The 21,459-nt window shown below is 43.8% G+C and overlaps 1 protein-coding gene across 1 annotated transcript; it reads left to right on the plus strand.

The window, feature by feature from the left end:
• Window positions 1–11,242: 11,242 nt before the first annotated feature.
• On the plus strand, window positions 11,243–12,660 carry LOC128544835 (ferritin, middle subunit-like). The gene is made up of 4 exons (XM_053515122.1): window positions 11,243–11,452; window positions 11,563–11,709; window positions 12,102–12,227; window positions 12,327–12,660. Exons 1-4 carry the CDS (start codon window positions 11,348–11,350, stop codon window positions 12,480–12,482), a joined length of 534 nt encoding a protein of 177 aa, XP_053371097.1. The 5' UTR covers window positions 11,243–11,347; the 3' UTR covers window positions 12,483–12,660.
• Window positions 12,661–21,459: the final 8,799 nt, after the last annotated feature.

Consider the following 21,459-nt stretch of genomic DNA (forward strand, 5'->3'; position numbering starts at 1 on the left):
ACAGGAAGTTCCGGTTCAGAGGGAGGTCGCGCGCTGGACGGACCAATCGGTGGCCGCGTTACAGGACGCACTCGATGACGCAGACTGGGACATGTTCAGAAACAGCTCCGATGGTGACGTCAGCGTGTTTACGGAAGCGGTTGTGGGATTCATCTGGAAATTAGCGGACGATACCATAGAAAAAAAGACTATTAAAACGTTTTCCAACCAGAAGCCGTGGGTGGATAAAACCATCCGCGACGCTCTGAGATCTCGCACCACTGCCTACAACACAGGACTCGCGTCGGGGGACATGGAACCGTACAAGGCTGCGTCATACAGCGTCCGGAAGGCGGTGAAAGAGGCGAAGCAGCGCTACGGGAGGAAACTAGAGTCACAACTCCAACAGAGTGACTCTAGGAGCCTGTGGCAGGGACTAAGGACAATAACGGATTATAAAGCACCAACATCCGGTATGATAAACGTAGACGTGTCTCTGGCAGATGAGCTGAACACTTTCTATGCTCGCTTCGAGGCTGCAGCTAAGGACGCTAGCGATGCTAATGCTAGCGGCGCTAACGGCTGCAGACAGGAAGTCACTGCCAGCACCGGAAGCGCGTTCATCATCACCGAGCATGACGTGAGGAGAGCCTTCAAGAGAGTGAACACCAGGAAAGCAGCAGGACCAGACGGCATCTCAGGCCGCATTCTCAGAGCCTGCGCAGACCAGCTAGCACCTGTGTTCACAGAGATATTCAACATCTCTTTATCTCAGTCGGTGATCCCCACATGCTTCAAAGAGTCCATTATTGTTCCTGTCCCAAAGAAACCTCATCCTGCTTCCCTCAATGATTATCGCCCTGTAGCCCTCACTTCAGTAGTGATGAAGTGCTTTGAACGCCTGGTCAGAGACTTCATCATCTCTTCACTACCAGACACACTCGACCCACTACAGTTTGCTTATCGTCCAAACCGTTCCACGGACGATGCAATCTCTCATCTCCTCCATACATCTCTCACTCACCTGGACACTCGGAGGGCGAATTATGTGAAAATGCTCTTCATCGACTACAGTTCTGCATTTAATACCATAATTCCCTCCACACTTACCACCAAGCTGGAGCACCTGGGACTCAGCTCATCTATGTGTCAGTGGATCTCCAACTTCCTAACTGGCAGACCACAGGCAGTAAGGATGGGCAGACATGTCTCAGCCTCCCTCACTCTCAGCACTGGAGCCCCCCAGGGTTGTGTTCTGAGCCCCCTGCTGTACTCTCTGTACACCCACGACTGTGTGGCCACTACCAGCTCCACCACCATCATCAAGTTTGCTGACGACACTGTTGTGGTGGGCCTGATCACGAACAACGATGAGACGGCCTACCTGGAGGAGGTTGGAAATCTGGAGAACTGGTGCCAGAGAAACAATCTCCTCCTGAACGTCAGTAAGACAAAGGAGCTGATAGTGGACTTTAGTACAAAGCAGGTGAGGAACTACCAGACCCCCGTCATCAACAGTAGCCCAGTGGAGAGAGTGGACAGCTTCAGATACCTCGGTGTTCACATCACGCAGGACCTGGCATGGTCCTGTCACATCAACACCGTGGTAAAAAAGGCCCGGCAGCGTCTCTACCACCTCAGACGCTTGAGAGACTTTAGACTTCCCTCCAAGGTGCTCAGGAATTTCTACTCCTGCACCATCGAGAGCATCCTGACGGGAAATATCACGACCTGGTTCGGGAACAGCACCATGCAGGACAGACGAGCTCTACAGAGGGTGGTGCGATCAGCTGAGCGCATCATCCGCATCGAGCTCCCTGACCTGCAATCGATTTACAGCAAGCGGTGCTTGACCAAGGCCAGGAAGATCGTGAAGGACCTCAGCCACCCCAATAACGGACTGTTTACTCTGTTGCGGTCTGGGAAGCGATTCCGCTCCTTGAAGGCCAACACAGAGAGACTGAGGAGGAGCTTCTTCCCGCAGGCGATAAGGTCTCTCAACCACAACCACACCACTATGCAGAACTACACAATATTTTCATAATTGGTCAAATCTATCAATCTTCTTACATCCATGAACACTATGGACAATTACACGCTCACCTTCCTTCATATATACACTACATGTCGTACGTTACATCCTGGACCATTGCACAAAGACACTTTAATAACTTTGCACACCTACCTTCACAACTACACTACATTTTACAGTTTTACGTTTACATCCTGGACCAGTGCACAAAGACACTTTAATAACCTCTGCACTAAGACACTTTGTTCTATGCATATTTGCACACACCGTACAGTATATTTCAATTTGTACATCATATTTCTATTTTTATTTTTAGTTCTATTTTTTCCTAGCACATTTCTATTTTTATTTTTAGTTCTATTTTTGCTAGTTTAATTTAATTTTTTAATTTTATTTCTATCGTATTTCTTTTATTCATATTTATTTCTTATTTGTAAAATTTAACTCTCTTTTAGGGTCAATGGCAGTCGTATAATGCATTTCACTACATTTTGTACTGTGTATGTTTGTGTATGTGACAAATAAAATTTGAATTTGAATTTGATTTGATTTGATTTGTGTGTTTACATCAACACAAAATGGTGCAGGAACTCTGTGCTAGTTTCTAGTTATTGCTCATCGCTAGTGGAGTTTGTGACTGTTAGATGCAGACCTTTTATTTACGACGGGAATTCACCACTGTTTTCATTATCGGAGTGTACATTCCACCTAGCGCTAATGCTAAGGAAGCGCTATGGGAACTGTATACAAAGATCAGTGAACTGCAAAATACACACCCGGATGGACTGTTTATTGTTGCTGGAGATTTCAACCATGCAAATCTCAAGTCAGTGCTTCCTAGATTCCATTAGTATGTGGACTTTGCAACGAGAGGGGAAAACACGCTGGATCTTGTTTACACAAAGATCCCCGGCGCATATCAGGCAGAGCCCCGCCCCCATCTCGGCTACTCAGACCACATCTCTGTTATGCTAATTCCAGCATACAGACCACTCGTCAGGCGCTCAAAACCGGTTCTGAAGCAGGTGAAAACCTGGCCAGGAGGAGCCATCTCTGCTCTTCAGGACTGTTTCGAGAGCACTGACTGGAACATGTTTAGGGAGGCTGCAACTTACGGCGACTTCACTGACTTGGAGGAGTACACGTCATCAGTGACCAGCTACATTAACAAGTGCACCGATGACGTCATTGTCTCCAAGAGCATCATCTCACGACCCAACCAGAAATCGTGGATTACTGCGGAGGTGCGTGCACTTCTGAGGACCAGAGACTCTGCCTTTAAAGCGGGAGACAAGGTGGCCCTCAGAACAGCAAGGGTCAAACTTTCTCGGGCCATCAAAGAGGCGAAGCACGCACACGCCCAGAGAATCCACAATCACTTCAGGGACAGCGGCGACACGTGGCGCATGTGGCAGGGCTTACAAGCCATCACAAACTACAGGACGACATCACCTGCCTGTGACAGTGACGGCTCCCTCCCAGATGCGCTGAACAACTTCTACGCTCGGTTTGACAGGCAGAACGACATGGCGGCGAGAAAGACCACCCCTCCTCCAAACGACCAGGTGCTGTGTCTCACTACAGCTGAGGTGAGGAAAACTCTATGCAGAGTCAACCCACGTAAAGCTGCTGGAAAAGACAACATCCCAGGCAGAGTGCTCAAAGAATGTGCTGAACAGCTGGCAGATGTTCTTACCGACATCTTTAACATCTCTCTGAGCAGCGCCGTCGTTCCCACATGCTTTAAGGCCACCACCATCGTTTCCATGCCCAAGAAGTCTACTGTGTCCTGTCTCAATGACTACCGTCCCGTTGCACTCACACCCACCATCATAAAGTGTTTTGAGCGGCTCGTCATGAGACACATCAAGACCCTGCTGCCCCCCTCACTGGACCCACTGCAATTTGCGTACCGTCCTAACCGATCAACGGACGACGCCATCTCCACTACACTACATCTTGCCCTCACACACCTGGACAAGAAGGACACATATGTTCAAATGCTGTATATAGATTTCAGCTCAGCATTCAACACTATCATCCCCCAACAACTGATTGGGAAGCTGAACCTGTTGGGCCTGAACACCTCCCTCTGCAACTGGATCCTGGACTTTCTGACCGGTAGGCCTCAGTCAGTATGGATCGGGAACTGCACCTCCAGCACCACCACACTGAGCACTGGGGCCCCACAAGGCTGTGTGCTCAGTCCCCTGCTGTTCACACTGCTGACTCATGACTGTGTAGCAGTACACAGTTCGAACCACATCATTAAGTTCGCTGATGACACGACCGTGGTGGGTCTTATTAGCAAGAACGATGAGTCAGCGTACAGAGAGGAAGTGCAGAGGCTAACGGACTGGTGTAAAGACAACAACCTGTCTCTAAATGTTGACAAGACAAAAGAGATGGTTGTTGACTTTAGGAGGACACGAGGCGACCATTCTCCGCTGAGCATCAACGGCTCCTCTGTGGGAATCGTTGAAAGCACCAAATTCCTGGGTGTCAACCTAGATAAGGACCTCAGCTGGTCCCTCAACACCAGCTCCCTACACAAGAAAGCCCAACAGCGTCTCTTCTTTCTGAGAAGACTGAGGAAGGCCCAGCTTCCACCACCGATCCTGACCACCACCTTCTATAGAGGAACTATCGAGAGCATCCTGAGCGGCTGCATCACTGTCTGGTTTGGGAATTGTGCCATATCGGACCGCAAAACCCTACAGCGGATAGTGAGGACAGCGGAGGAGATCATCGGGGGTCTCTCTCCCCTCTATTGAAGACATCTACACCACACGCTGCATCCGCAAAGCCACCAGCATTGTGGCTGATCGGACACACCCCTCTCACACACACTTCACACTCCTGCCATCTGGAAAAAGGTACCGAAGCATTCGGGCACACACATCCAGACTGTGCAACAGCTTTTTTCCACAAGCCATCCGTCTCCTCAACAAAAAGGGACTGGACTGATAAACACACACACACACACACACACACACACACACACACGCATTATCACACAGCTTAACTCAACTACCTTAAAATATTGGGACTGGACTGACTACATTTACATTTACATTTAGGGATTTTGCAGACGCTCTTATCCAGAGCGACTTACAAAACGTGCTTTAATGTTTACATCATTGGATACATACTTACACTGGGTTAACTAGGTTAATAACTAAGTACTATTAGTCCAACACAACTGGGAAGAGGTTGTGGGTTTTTTTGGGGGTTTTTTTTGAGGGGGGGCGGTTAGTCCAAGTACTGGAGAAACAGATGCGTCTTGAGTCGTCGTTTAAAGATAGTCAAAGTCTCTGCTGTATGGACATCTAGAGGAAGTTCATTCCACCACCTAGGTGCCAGAACAGAAAAGAGCCTGGATGAATGCCGCCCTCGATCCCTAAGAGATGGTGGGATGAGGCGAGCAGTGCTGGAGGATCGGAGGGAACGTGGTGCAGTGCGTGGTGTAATTAGCGCAGAGAGGTAAGTGGGTGCTGGGCCATTTTTAGCTTTGTAGGCAAGCATCAGTGTTTTGAATTTGATGTGGGCAGCTACAGGAAGCCAGTGCAGGGAGCGGAGGAGTGGGGTGGTGTGGGAGAACTTGAGAAGGCTAAAAACGAGACGTGCTGCTGCATTCTGGATCAGTTGCAGAGGACGAATCGTGGACAGAGGCAGGCCTGCCAGGAGTGAGTTGCAGTAGTCCAGTCTTGAAATAACAAGGGACTGAACAAACACCTGAGTAGCCTGTGAAGAAAAAAATGGGCGAATTTTTCTGATATTGTAAAGAAGAAATCGTCAAGAGCGAGTAAGGTTAGCGATGTGTGGAGAAAATGACAAATGATTGTCCACGGTTACCCCAAGATTGCGGTCGGGGCTGAAGGAGTGATTTGGTTGTTGTCCAGGGATATTACAAGGTCTTGACCTGGGGATGAGTCACAAGGGATAAACAACAGTTCGGTTTTCAACACTAATCAACACAAGTGCAGACACACTGACCTACACCACCAAATTATCGTACACACCAACCTGTAAATGCTTCACTGTTTATCTCACAATGATCATTACTGGACTACTTTTTGCACTAATTCCTCAATTCTTGTTGCTGTTTTAAGGAATGTTTATGTTTACCCACTACCTCAACACCATATTTTATGTTCTGTTATGTCATGGTTGCGCACTGTCACTTTGTTGTTGCTTTTGTTTGCACATTTGCACGTGCACTTTATGTTGTCTATAAAAATGTTATACTTAGCTGGTTAGTTTTTATTAATTTATGTTAGGTCTCTCTGTCCTGTCTCTTCTAGCCAGTTAACTAGGCCTCTTGGTTAGCTAGTTTAGTGTCTCTGTTAATTTATGTTGTAAATTTATGTTGCATGTAGCACCTTGGTCCTGGAGGAACGTTGTTTCGTTTCACTGTGTACTAACTGTATATGGTCGTAATGACAATAAAGCCTACTTGAACTTGAACTTCAAGGGCTCAACAGTGGCAACCTGGCGAAACTGGGGCTCGAACCGCGATCTTCCAATCTCTAACTCCGAGCCTTAACACACTGAGCCACCACTGCCCCATTCCCATTCCCATTTGGATAAAATGTGAATGTGTATGAAGCAAAATGATCAGATTGTCCCTGATAACCCGGCCAAGGGTGACAGCGACAGTGACAATGAAAAACTCCCTGAGATGGTAAGAGGAAGAAACCTTGAGAGGAACCGGACTCAACAGGGAAGCCATCCTCATCTGGGTGATAACAGAGAGCAGGAATTGATCTGCACTCATACTGTGTATGTTTAGACGCGGTCCTCCCCACTCTCATTGATCACTCAGGTTTGTTGATGGTGAATTGATTGGCTCTCTTTTAGTTATGCTGTCATAGTTAGTCCTGCCGGAGTCTCTGCTTGCACTCTACAGTTAATATACATTCACATTATACATTGTGTGACTGTGACCATACCTAACTGCCATCTCTCCTCTTCTTCTCTTTTTCCACCTTTCTCTCTCTCTGTCGAGCTACACTTGTCGTTCCTAAGCTGCCAGTGATCCAGACTCCCTCTGCCCTCCGGACCTGTCTGACCCATCCTGGTGCCCCGCTTCTGGTTAAAGATCTCGTCACATGGATGCCCCGTGTGTCTTTTTGGGATGCGTCTGGTGTCTGAGGATGATTCTCTCTACCTAGAAGATGGTTCTGGGTCTTCAATAACTACCCGGACTCCATCTTAACATCAATTAACATCAGCTATTATAGCTGAACTACCTGCCACCTAACACACTGTATAAATGCAGATAATTTACTGCTTTCTGTTTCACCTAAATGAGGATGGGTTCCCTGTTGAGTCTGGTTCCTCTTAAGGTTTCTTCCTATTACCATCTCAGGGAGTTTTTCCTTGCCACTGTCGCACTTGGCTTGCTCACCAGGGACAAACTGACCATTTTTTTCATACAAATTCACATTTCATACAAACTTAAATAATTCTTTTGATTGTGTAAAGCTGCTTTGCGGCAATGACAATTGCTAAAAGCGCTATACAAATAAAATTAAATTTGAATTGAATTAAATGATCACAACTGTTTTTTTGTGGGTAATCGTCTCCTCTGCTGGGTCTGGTGTCCTGCTTCTGGTTGGAGATCTCGTCACATGGATGCCCCGTGTGGTCTGTCTGGGATGTGTGTGGTGACTGGGGACGGTTCCACTTTTCTGTGAAGACGGTCCTGTCCTCGGCTGATGCAGACAGCTGTTCTCTGAGGACTTGTGACTGCAGTCGATAGTTCAGGACTGGAGTTTCCTACAGTCTACCTGAGCCTCCAATAATGAACTGGACTCCATAAGAACTTCTCCACATCTCCTGTTATACTGAACTTCCAGCCTCCTAATACTCAGCATGCGTGCAGATCAATTCCCGCTATCCGTTATCACCCAGATGAGGATGGGTTCCTTGTTGAGTCCGGTTCCTCTCAGGGTTTCTTCCTATTACCATCTCAGGGAGTTTTTCCTTGTCACTGTCGCTGTTGTCCTCGGCTTGCTCATCAGGGGCGATCTTATAATTTTGATTTATACACATTTACATTTTATACAAACTTAAATAATTGTTAAGCTGCTTTGCGACAATGACAATTGTTTAAAGCGCTATACAAATAAATAAACTGAAAATTGAACCTAAGACTTTCTGAATAGTCTAATAGCTTGACCCCACTGTTTGCATTAGTGCTCCATTCACAAATTTATTTTAAATGTATAATATAAATGATGTATGTCCCAAATAAATATTTTGATTATAAATTAAGTTATTTGTGTAATTTAAATAAGGCTGGGAATTTGTTCACCACAAAGGAATGAATTGAAACAAGTGTAGCTGTTGTAAATAGCAATGAATAGCAGAAACAGCGAATGTCTGGGAGTTAATTATTCTCTGAAAAGAGGATGAACTTAAGCACTGTATGAACGTATGTGCATGACTAGCTAAAGCATCTCAATACTCAGTTCAAGTGCTGTTATTGTACTAAAAGCAGCAGTATGCTGGGTGTTTCTGAGGCATGTGGAATACGGCGCACATGATGCTGAAGCTGTTGCATCACACATTTACATTTACATTTACATTTAGGCATTTGGCAGACGCTCTTATCCAGAGCGACTTACAAAAAGTGCTTTAAAGTTTACATCATTGGATACATACTTACACTGGGTTAACTAGGTTAATAACACATAACGAGTCCAAGCTTCTCGGTAGAACACAATGAAGAGGCTTAATGCTGAGTTTAGTGTGTATAACCCAAGGAATGTTAAGGCAGCCTGTTCAAGGGATCTGAAGTGGATTTATAGTGCTAGATTTCTGTGTTAAAATAAGTAGTGCATCTCTCTCTTTCTCTCTCTCTCTCTTTTTGTAGATGCTTTTACTGAGTTATCAGTGATCCTGACCCTTTCTGCTCTCTGGACCTGCCCTATCCCTCTTGAAGCCCTATGTCTAACAGTTTGGCTTCAAAGTTTCCATCAGTGAAGAGCTGAGAACTTCATCAAAATAGGCTTTGTGTCTAAAGTGTCTCGGGAGGGGTAGAACCGCATGAAAACACTCTGCATTGTTTAAAGCGGGCAGATCAGGTGACATGGAGGTTCAGTTATGCAGGGCTTAACGCCAGCAATGCTCTCAGGGGCCTGAATCCAGAGAGCCCAATTGTAGGTGCTAACTGATTTGGGGGCCACAGGAAATTTCATTTACAGGAGCCATGCTCAGGCACTGGGCATTCCAGCCAGCCCCTGTCTTCCACTATCCCGCTGGTATTCCTGGCCGGCCAGCCAATTAAGTTGGGGTTCATGGCCTCTAGTCACGCTACGGCTCAGATGTTTTTGGTACCCCAGGTACAAGAACAGAGGGTAGTGCTGGGGTTTCCCTGGCTACAACATCACAATTGCTGCATCGACTGGCTGAACCATTCCGTACCCGTCGTAACTGCCCCTCAGGGCTACTGGGATGGAAAGTAATTGTTCTCCTAAGGAAAGGCTCATAGGCACACTCCCTGTAGAACTTTCAACACTGAAAACTTTCAAAACTTTCAACTCCCCCACCCCCATACACCCACTCATGGGACAGTATAGGGATGCCCCTGTGGAGGCCGAGTGGAGGACCACCAGGCTCAGTGACAAGAGCCATGGTGACAAAGTGTTCCTCGCTCGCCATGCACTAGAACCTGAACCTATTAAAGATTTAGACGCTGAATTAGAGTTTGAGCTGGAAGACATGAGAGAGCCCATGCAGCTAGGCATTGCCAGGCTTTTCCCTCAATGTAGTGGTCCACCGGGCATCCTGGGCACCTGGGGGCATGCCTTTTTAAGAGCCCTGATATCAGTGCACTTCATGCAATCAGGTATCAGGGCCAAAGCAAAGATAAAGTGCACACCAAGGTCACCAAGATAAAGACAGAAAGGCCAAAGACCCAGCCTTAGTCTTCACAAGAAGACGATGTTATAAAGAAAGAGATCGACACGCATCAGTTCAGCGTGTGCTCTCAGTTTGAGTTAGAGCCCCGTTCGGTCTCGAGGAGATGCCAAAGCTTTGTTTATTTTGTGTTTTAATTGTTATTTTGTTTTCTTTTTAGTTTCCGAATACTAATTCCATGCTATCTCCAAATAGGGAGGTCTTCCCATGCATGTCTCATAAGAGTGAATTTTAATTTCCTGGTAACATGATCTCATTGCTTGGCTGCACAGCAAAGAAGTATGAAAAAGAATGGTTTATAGTCACACTGTTCAGTGTCACCCAAATGAGGAAGAGCTCCCTTTTAAACTTCAGTTCCTCTCAAAGTTTCTTCCTCTGTCATTTTGGTGATTTTTTTTTTACCTTAAATCTATTTATTTTTTCATGTGACCTTAAATCTATTTATTTTTCATGTGACCTCAAATCTATTTATTAAAGATTTAAGCTAAATGTCCTTATTTATGAAGCTTATCTATGTGATGGACTCAGGCTTCAACACTGAATCAGCATTTTCCATCAGGGCTCATATTTACCTCGTCATTGTCCCAGGAGTCTCACAGCATTAAACAGTCACTAAATGTCATGATTACTGTTTATAATCTATAGCGGGTCATATCAATAATTATTTTGTTCTCCAGTTACAGTATTAAGACAGAACTGAAATTTCCTGATTTATTGTGAGTATTAGGTTTTATTTTAGTTTGATTTGAGATACTTCAGTTTATTTATATATTAGTAAATGTTAGTAAGTGTTAATGTGATATTAAGATTGATGTACTGTGTGTCTTATTTAATTTGATTTGAGGTCAGATTATAATGCTGTTTTATTTATTCTATCTTAATGGGTTGCATCATTTAATCATTATTTTCCTGCAAAGTATTATAAAACCATCTATTATTATTATTATTATTGCTGGCAATTCTGCGGGTGTGGACATGCCTGAAAAGGCTCATAATTGCAATACAATGAAATAAAAAAAAAAAAAAATGCTCCAGTTTCTTTATTCTTAGCCAAAAAAGTCTGAGTCATACTGATCTCTTCTCTGTGTAATTAAACACTTCAGGTATAAAACTGCTGTGTCACGATTCACTCAGCGGGAAACAAACGCTGCTGGTCGTGATTGGCCAGTCTGACTTTACCCCGCCTATTAATTAAATTCTCTTATCTGATTGGCTGCTTGTCTTTGCATCACAGTGCTACAGTGTATAAATAGGAAGGAGGTTGCGTCGCCATTAGATCTGTACAGACTGGAGAGAGGTTCTCGCTTCAACAGTGATTGGACGGAACTTCTTGTTCGGCTCGCTCTATTTATTCTAAAGTTTAATTTTCTATTTTTGGTTTGTTTAATAAAACAATAAATCCAGCTGAAAATGGAGACTTCTCAGATCCGTCAGAACTACCACCGCGACTGCGAGGCCGCCATTAACAAGATGATAAACATGGAGCTTTACGCCTCCTACACCTACACCTCCATGGTAAGGAGCTCAGTGTGGACTGATGTGCTGGGATTTGAGCCGGGCAGCTGACTGACTGTGTGTGTGTTTTATAGCTTGTTGTAAATAATAGTTTTTTTTTTTTACCTCAGGCTAATTACTTCACTCGCGATGACGTCGCGCTCGAGGGCTTCGCGCATTTTTTCAAAGAGAACGCGCACGAGGAGCGCGAGCATGCCGAGAAGTTCATGTCGCTCCAGAACAAGAGAGGCGGCCGCATTTTCCTCCAAGACGTCAAGGTAACGCCACACCTGGGGGTTACACATTGTTTTTGTGTTCACTCAAGCATGTACACAGTTACACCCATACAGGTGCACGTATACACAGGTGTGTACACACACACACACACACACACACACACACACACACACAGGGAAGAGCAAAGGGCGGTACCTCCTGAATTGTTGCCTTGTTGTAGGTTTATATTAATGTTTAAAAGTTTTTCTAAAAGACTCAGATTGAAGCTATTTAATAGAATGTGAGGACGGTTGGACTTCTGTTTCTACCAAACTGTTTTGGTCCTCAAATGAACATGGCTGTAAAATATTAATGCTTTGAAACTGATCTGAGATCAGACCTGAAGGGTCACTGGGTGTGTGATATGGGCTCTAATTAAACGTGTGTGTTTAAGAAACCGGAGCGTGATGAGTGGGGCAATGGACTGGAGGCCATGCAGTGCGCTCTGGAGCTGGAGAAGAAGGTGAACCAGGCTCTGCTGGACCTGCACAAACTCGCCACTGATAAAAAAGATCCTCATGTGAGTTACAGCGTAAAGAGAACCTTTATTAAACTGATAATGCTAACTGTTACCTGTTAGGATATAATTATTCCTTACACACTTTTCATCTTCCCTCAGCTGTGTGACTTCCTGGAGACTCACTACCTGAACGAGCAGGTGGAGACCATCAAGAAACTGGGTGACCACATCACCAACCTCACCAAGATGGGTGCTACCAACGACCGCATGGCTGAGTACCTGTTTGATAAACACACCCTGGGAGAAAAGAGTTAAACCTGCCTCCACACTGATCAGCAGAACCTCCATCATCAAACCTAATGAGAGTTAGTGTGCAGTAATGTGTGTGTAGGCCTGCAGCTTGGAGTATAGTCTGGAGTAGTTTCATGTCTGTCGTGTCTATGATCTCTTATTCTCATGTGGAGGATTAAACACTAAAGAATAAACATTTTGAGCCGGATCCACAGTTGTTGGTTGTTTTTTTCCCCCCTAGATTGTGTTACTTTAATCATGAATACCTCCACAAGTCTGCCCTGTGCAGTCAGACAGTACTGGTTGGGTTGTAATGTACATGTTTTCAAATACTGGCTTAAACATCAGTGTAAGATATTAATAGGAAGGAACACCTGCTCCAGTTTTCTCTCCTGCCATGTGAGTTCCAGCCCCTCAGCAGTAATACCTTAGTACCAGTCCCAAGTTCAGGTAGGATGGGAGGGATTAATAATAACCTGCTACAAGATGGCATTGGTTCTCAGTACAATGACCAAACAAAACATCATTTGCAGTATACATGCAGAATCACGTAAAAGCAATTACTGTACTATAACTTTAATATTCTGTAATTGTTAAATGTTCCAGAAATTATTTTATGCATAAGTAGTCTATTTATAGATTAATTTAAAACGGGGTGATATAAGTATACAAAACATTATTTGCAGTACATATAAGAATCACTGAGTGCAGGCAAATACTGCACTGTAACAGAATTTTATATAAGATGGAATTCAGATAAGATGGAGATATTACTTATTGGCCCAAAAACCAGTACACAACAGCTCTCACAATTGAATTTTATTTGTATAGTGCATTTAACAATTGGCATTCTCCCAAAGCAGCTTTACACAATCAAAAGAATTATTTAAGTTTGTATGGAATTTGAATGTGTATGAATCAAAATGGTGAGAGAGTCCCTGGTGAGCAAGCCGAGGGCGACAGTGGCAAGGAAAAACTCCCTGAGATGGTAATGGGAAGAAACCTTGAGAGGAACCAGACTCAACAGGTTTGGGTAAAACAAAACAGGAATTGATCTGCATTCATACTGTGTGTTAGTTGGCAGGCAGTTCAGCATAACAGTTGATGTTAACTGATGTTAATATGGAGTCCAGTTAGTTATTGAAAACTCAGGTAGACTTGTATAAAGTTCCAGTCCTGAACTATTGAACAGTCAAGTCCTCAGAGAAACAGCTGCCAACACCAGTAGAGGCCAGAGCCGTATTCTAGGTAGAGAGAACTATCCCCAGACACGAGACGCATCCCAAAGAGACACATCCATGTGACAAGTGGGGGACATCCATGTGACAAGATCCATGTGGGGCATCCATGTGACAAGATCTCCAAGCAGAAGCGGGGCACCAGGATGGATCAGACAGGTCCGAAGGGCAGAGTGACTTTGGATCACTGGCAGCTCAGGAACGACGTGTAGCTCGACAGAAAGAAAGGAAAGAGAGAGAGAGAGGGGAAGACAGAAAGGGGAGAAAGGACAGGATAATATTAATAATAATAATAATTTTTATTTATATAGCGCCTTTCTAGAGCTCAAGGACACTTTACAATTAGAGGGAAAAAAAAGGACAGGTGGATTCAAGTGTAACATTCTGAAAACAAATGAGTTTTGAGTAGAGATTTAAATATGGAAATGTTGTTAACAGAACGGAGAGAGTGAGGTAGAGAGTTTCAAATTTGGGAGCGATAACACTGAATGATCTGCCGCCCATTGAAGAGAGGCGGTATCGAGGGACAGCAAAGAAACCAGAATCGGAGGAGCGTAATGAACGGGTCGGAATGTAGGGGGCCAGCAGATTAAAAAGGTAAGTGGGGGCTAAGCCATGTATAGATTTGAAAACAAGGAGAAGAATTTTGAATTTGATATGGTAAACAACTGGGAGCCAATGGAGATCAGACAGGATTGGGGTTATATGAGCAGAGCATTTGGTATGAGTGAGTATCCTAGCCGCAGAGTTTTGAATATATTGTAATCTGGAGATGGAGCTGGCAGGTAGACCAATTAAAAGAGCATTACAGAATGCATATCAATGGGTGATGAGACAAATGCATGAATAAGAGTTTCGGCATCTTTGGTACTGATGAATGGACGCAGTTGGGCAATGCGGCATAAATGAAAGAATGCAGATTTAGTGACAGATTTAATGTGAAGCTGAAAGGAGAGTGTGGAGTCAAAGATTACTCCTAAATTTTTGTCAGAAGTAGGTGTTTTGATGTGAGAGCCAGCAACCTCACAGGTGAAATTGGTGGAGATGTTGCTGGTGAGTGCTGGGGTTCTGATGAAAATTATTTCAGTTTTGTCCATGTTAAGTTTCAGAAAGTTTAAGTTAAGCCAATCTCTGATGTCCTTCACGCAAGCAGAGATTTTGTCAATTTGGGCAGATGGAGTAGGTGTACAGATAGAGTAAAGTTGAATCTCGTCGGCATAAAAGTGATAGTTAAGACCATGACGTTGAAGGATCAGACCGAGTGGGATTATGAAAATTGAATAATAGTGGGCCAAGAACAGATCCCTGGGGAACACCTCGCTTCAGTGGGACGGTGGGCGATCGAAAATCCTTAACAGAAATATAAAATTGTCTATCAGAGAGATAGGAAGAAAACCAAGAAAGAGCAGTACCAGAGATACCCAGACCAGAGAGACGAGAAATGAGCAAATCATGGGAGACAGTATCAAAGGCAGAGCTGAGATCAAGTAGCAGCAGTATGGACAAGGAACCATAATCACAAGTAAGAAGTAGATCATTCACTACTTTTACAAGTGCCGTTTCGGTACTTTGGAGGGGCGGGGGGGGGACCAGACTGAATGGTCGAAGAGATTATTATCAACTAGATAAGACTGGAGTTGGGCAGCAACAGTACTTTCCAATAATTTGGATATGAAAGGTAAATTAGAGATGGGACGATAGTTAGATAAGACTGAGGAGTCAAGGTTGGGTTTCTTGAGCACAGGTGTAACTGCAGCAGTTTTTAGTGGCAGAGGAAATGAAGCAGAGGTAAGAGATGCGCTAATGAAATGAGAAATAGGTGCAGAGATGGCAAAGTGACAACGTTTCAGGAGAGAAGTAGGAGCAGGATCAAGATGACAGAATGAAGAGTTGGATTTAAGGATTAGCTTAGAGACAGAATCTGGGGTCGTCCGAGAAAAACAAGACAGAGACTGATGGGATAGATTTGTTGGATGGCTGAGCTCTGTATTAGTAGGGAAACATTGGTGGACAGCATTAGTCTTCTCAAGCAAATAATCCAAAAAAGAGCAGGGGTATATAGGGATAGGGGAGGGCAGAAGAGAAGAGATAACAGTTAGGTATGGAGGCAGTCACATAATGTATAATGTGAATGTATATTTAGTGTAGAGTGCAAGCAGAGACTCCGGCAGGACTAACTATGACATCATAACTAAAAGGAGGAGCCAGAAGGAAACACAGACATGAGGGCCCCTTGAGATGTAAAGCAAACAATCACCTCACTGTCAACAAACCTGAGTAATCAATGAGAGTGGGGAGGACAGCATCTAAACATACCAGTTCACCATAATACTCTACGTCCATAAGTCCACCAGATCTGCTCCTTTACATAAGACAAATCTATTTATGAAAATGCTTGATTAAATAATAGGTTTTTAGCCTGGACTTAAATACTGAGACTGTGTCTGAGCCCTGAACACTATTTGGAAGACTATTCCATACCTTTGGGGCTCTGCCCCCAGCTATAGTTTTCTTAATATGCAGTACTGACATGCAGCCTGCATCCTTTGATCAAAGTAGGCTGGCGGATCGTAAGACACTAGCAGTTCATTCAGATACTGCGGCGCGAGACCATTTAATGCTTTATATGTCAAAAGTAGTATTTTGTAAAATGCGAAATTTCACAGGGAGCCAATGAAGTGAAGATAAGATACAGTAGGGGTGATGTGCTTATATCTTCGGGTTCTAGGGAGGACTCTCGCTGCTGCATTCTGGACTAACTGAAGCTTGTTTATGCACCTAGTTGAACAGCCAGACAGTAGACATTACAATAGTACAACCTAGAGGTGATAAAAGCGTGAACTAGTTTTTATGCATCATTTAGCGACAATATATTCTTTAACTTGGCAATATTTCTGAGGTGAAAGAATGCTATTCTGGTTTTGTTAAGACGTACATTATAACTGTGTGTCGTCAGCATAACATTGAAAACTAATATCATACTTACGGATTATGTTGCCCAAAGGAAGCATGTAAAGGGAAAAAAGCAGTGGACTGCTAAAACTGAACCCTGTGGAACACCAAACTCCACTAGAGAGCATGCAGAATAATCACCATTTAAGTCTACATACTGATAACGATCAGTCAAGTAGGATCTGAGCCAGGAGAGGACTGTACCCCTAATTCCTACTACATTTTCTAATCTGTGAAGAAGAATACTATGATCAATGGTGTCAAAAGCTGCACTGAGGTCGAGTAATACAAGCATAGTTACACAACCCTGATCAAAGGCCAATAGGAGGTCATTTACCACTTTAACGAGTGCTGTCTCTGTGCTGCGATGAGGCCTAAGTCCTGACTGATATAGTTCATGTATGCCATTTCTATGTAGATATGAGCATAGCTGCTCTGCTTCTGTCTTTTCCAGAATCTTGGAGATAAAGGGGAGGGTTGATTTCGGCCTGTAATTGGACAGCTGACAGCGTTCGAGGTCAGGTTTCTTAATTATCGGTTTAATAACTGCTAATTTAAAAGATTTTGGGACATACTGTACTCAATGCTGAGTGAAGAATTAATTAGTTGTTGAACAGGTTGTTGAATTTGCAAAAGAGATGAAATTAGTTCATTCTCTTCAAGGGGAGTAAAGTATTATAGGTTCCGATCTGACATGGGTTGTTTAACATCTGCATTAATTACATTGTCCAGTTTCAAAGCCTTAACTTAAGCCTAATATTTACAATTTTATTATTAAAAAAGTTCATAAAGTCCTCACTATTGCATGATGTTGTGGTGGAAATTTCTGCAGTGGTCTTATTTCTGGTTAATTTGGCATTGTTGTCATTGCTCATTATCAGGCCAACCACGACAGTGTCATCAGCAAACTTGATGACGGCGGTGGAGTTGGTAGTGGCCACGCAGTCATAGGTGTACAAAGAGTACAGCAGGGGGCTCAGAACACAACCCTGGGGGGCTCCAGTGCTGAGAGTGAGGGAGGCTGAGACATGTCCGCCCATCCTTACTGCCTGTGGCCTGCCAGTTAGGAAGTTGGAGATCCACTGACACATAGATGAACTGAGTATCAGGTGCTCCAGCTTGGTGGTAAGTGTGGAGGGAATTATGGTATTAAATGCTGAGCTGTAGTCAATGAAGAGCATTTTAACATAATTCCCCCTTTGAGTGTCCAGGTGAGTGAGTGATGTGTGGAGGAGATTTGAGATTGCATCGTCCGTGGAACGGTTCGGGCGGTATGCAAACTGTAGAGGGTCCAGTGTGTCGGGTAGTGAAGAAATTATGAAATCTCTGACCAGGCGCTCAAAGCACTCACTACTGAGGTGAGGGCTACAGGGCGATAATCGTTGAGTGAAGCAGGGTAAGGTTTCTTCGGGACAGGAACAATGATGGACTCTTTGAAGCATGTAGGGATTTCCGACTAAGATAAAGAGAGGTTGAATATCTCTGTGAACACAGGTGCTAGCTGCGCCGCGGATGGTTTTATCCACCCCATGGCTTCTGGTTGGAAAACGTTCTAATTTCAGATTTTTTTCCATTGTATCATCTGCTAGTTTCCCAATGAATCCCACAACCGCTTGCCCTGATTTCATCAGAGCTGTTACGGAACATGTTCCAGTCTACGTCATCAAGTGCGTCCCGGAACCTGGCCACTGATTGGTCCATCAAGTGTGTGACCTTCTTCTGTACCGGAACTTTCTGTTTCATCCTATGTTTGTCCGGAGGGCAGAGGGAGTCTGGATCACTGGCAGCTCAGGAACGACATGTGTAGCTCGACAGAGAGAGAGAGAAAGAGTGAAAGGGGGAGACAGGAGGAGAGAGGAAAAAGAAAGAGGGGGGAAAGAGAAGAAGAGGAGAGATGGCAGTTAGGTATGGTCACAGTCACACAATGTATAATGTGAATGTATATTAACTGTAGAGTGCAAGCAGAGACTCCGGCAGGACTAACTATGACAGCATAACTAAAAGGGAGAGCCAGAAGGAAACACAAACATGAGGGCTTCCTGACATGTAAAGCAAACAATCACCTCATCGTCAGCAAACCTGAGTGATCAATAAGAGTGAGGAAGACAGCATCCAAACATACCAGTTCACCATAATACTCTACGTCCATGAGTCCCCCAGATCTGCTCCTTTACCTATGGCAAATCTATTTATAAAAATGCTTGGCTAAATAAATAGGTTTTTAGCCTGGACTTAAACACTGAGACTGTGTCTGAGTCCCGAACACTATTTGGAAGACTATTCCATAACTTTGGGGCTTTGTAAGAAAAAGCTCTGCCCCCAGCTGTATTTTTCATAATACGCGGTACTGACAAGCAGCCTGCATCCTTTGATCGAAGTAGGCGTGGCGGATCGTAAGACACTAGCAGTTCGCTCAGGTACTGCGGCGCGAGACCATTTAATGCTTTATATGTCAAGAGTAGTATTTTTAAATCAATGCGAAATTTTCTGTTTTTTCTCATCAGGTTTTGCTGAGACATATAACTGTGTATCGTCAGCATAACAATGAAAACTAATACCATGCTTACGGATTATGTTGCCCAGAGGAAGCATGTAAAGGGAAAAAAGCAGTGGACCTAAAACTGAACCCTGCGGAACGCCAAACTCCACTAGAGAACATGCAGAATAATCACCATTTAAGTCTACATACTGATAACGATGGGTCAGATAGGATCTGAGCCAGGAGAGGGCTGTACCCTTAATTCCCACTACATTTTCTAATCTGTGAAGAAGAATAGCGTGATCAACGGTGTCAAAAGCTGCACTGAGGTCAAGTAGTACAAGCATAGTTACACAACCCTGATCAGAGGCCAATAGAATGTCATTTACTACTTTAACGAGCGCTGTCTCTGTACTGTGATGAGGCCTAAATCCTGACTGATACAGTTCATGTATGCCATTTCTATGTATATATGAGCATAGCTGCTCCGCTACTATCTTTTCCAGAATCTTAGAGATAAAGGGGAGGTTTGATATTGGTCTGTAACTGGACAGCTGACAGGGGTCGAGGTCAGGTTTCTTAATTATTGGTTTGATAACTGCTAATTTAAAAGATTTTGGAACATATCCAATGCTGAGTGAAGAATTAATTATTCTCAACAGGGGTTCTATTATTGCTGGTACTATCTGTTTAAGAAAATGTGTCGGTACAGGATCTAATATACAGGTTGATGAATTTGAAGAAGAGATGAGTGAAATTAGTTCATTCTCTTCAAGGGGAGTAAAGTATTCTAGGTTCTGATCTGACATGGCTAGATTAACATCTGCATCAATTACATTGTTCGTTTTCAAAACCTCAATTTTATGCCTAATATTTACAATTTTATTATTAAAAAAGTTCATGAAGTCCTCACTATTGCATGATGTTGTTGTGGAGATTTCTGCAGTGGTCTTATTTCTGGTTAATTTGGCTACAGCATTAAATAAGAATCTAGGATTATTTTAGTTATTTTCTATAAGAGTGGAAAGATATGTTGATCTAGCTACACTAAGAGCTTTTCTATAGTTCAGGATGCTCTCCTTCCATGCTATTTGAAATACTAGTAATTTAGTTTGGCGCCATTTACGTTCTAATTTCCGAGCGGTCTGTTTTAAAGTGCGCGTGTGATCGTTATACCAGGGAGCAAGTTTCTTATCTCTAATAATTTTTCTTTTGACTGGAGCTACATTATCTAAGGTATAGCGAAATGTCGACTCTAAATATTCAGTGGCCTGATCGAGTTCTGTGGGGTCAGACGGTGATGAATTAAATTTGTGTCCGTGTTTTTGTACAATAGTCAAATTATCATTGTGAATAACTGCGACGCCTCCTCCTCTACCAGTTAACCGAGGCTGGTGTATGTAGCTGTATCCAGGAGGACTAGCTTCATTTAGAGCTACATACTCGTCCTGTTTAATCCAGGTTTCTGTTAAACAGAGTATATCAAACTCCTGATCTGTGATAATTTCCTGGGATGGGAACTGTCTGACCCATCCTGGTGCCCCGCTTCTGGCTGAAGATCTCGTCACATGGATAACCCGTGTGTCTCTCTGGGATGTGTCTGGTGTCTGGGAATGATTCTCTCTACCTAGAAAATGGTTCTGGCCTTGACTGGTGTTGGCAGCTGTTTCTCTGGGGACTTGACAGCTCGATAGTTCATGACTGGAACTTCTTACAAGTCTACCTGGGTCTTCAATAACTACCTGGACTCCATATTAACATCAATTAACATCAGCTATTATAGCTGAACTGCCTCCCACCCTACACACTGTATAAATGCAGATCATTTACTGCTTTCTGTTTCACCCAAATGAGGATGGGTTCCCTGTTAAGTCTGGTTCCTCTCAAGGTTTCTTCCTATTATCATCTCAGGGAGTTTTTCCTTGCCACTGTCGCCCTCGGCTTGCTCACCAGGGACAAACTGACCATTTTGATTCATACAAATTCACATTTCATACAAACTTAAATAATTCTTTTGACTGTGTAAAGCTGCTTTGCGGCAATGAAAATTGCTAAAAGCGCTATACAAATAAAATTGAATTGAATTGAATTGAAGTTTGTATCTTGGCATGAGAAAGATGCTGATACCTCCGCACTTCGTGTGAAAATTAGGTAGCACCGGTAAGGTATCAGGGCCAAAGACAAGACAAAGTCAAGAAAAGACAAAGACAAGCACGCAAAAAAAGGAAGAGAAGAGACAGAGACAAAGCCCCAGCCTCTGCCTCCTTAAAAGTAGTGTACCATGTGCGCTCAGGTTAAGTATAAGTTACACAAAAAACACAAATCCTCTCTT

This window comes from Clarias gariepinus, chromosome 16, assembly GCF_024256425.1.
Source record: "Clarias gariepinus isolate MV-2021 ecotype Netherlands chromosome 16, CGAR_prim_01v2, whole genome shotgun sequence".
Classification (NCBI taxonomy): Eukaryota; Metazoa; Chordata; class Actinopteri; order Siluriformes; family Clariidae; genus Clarias; species Clarias gariepinus.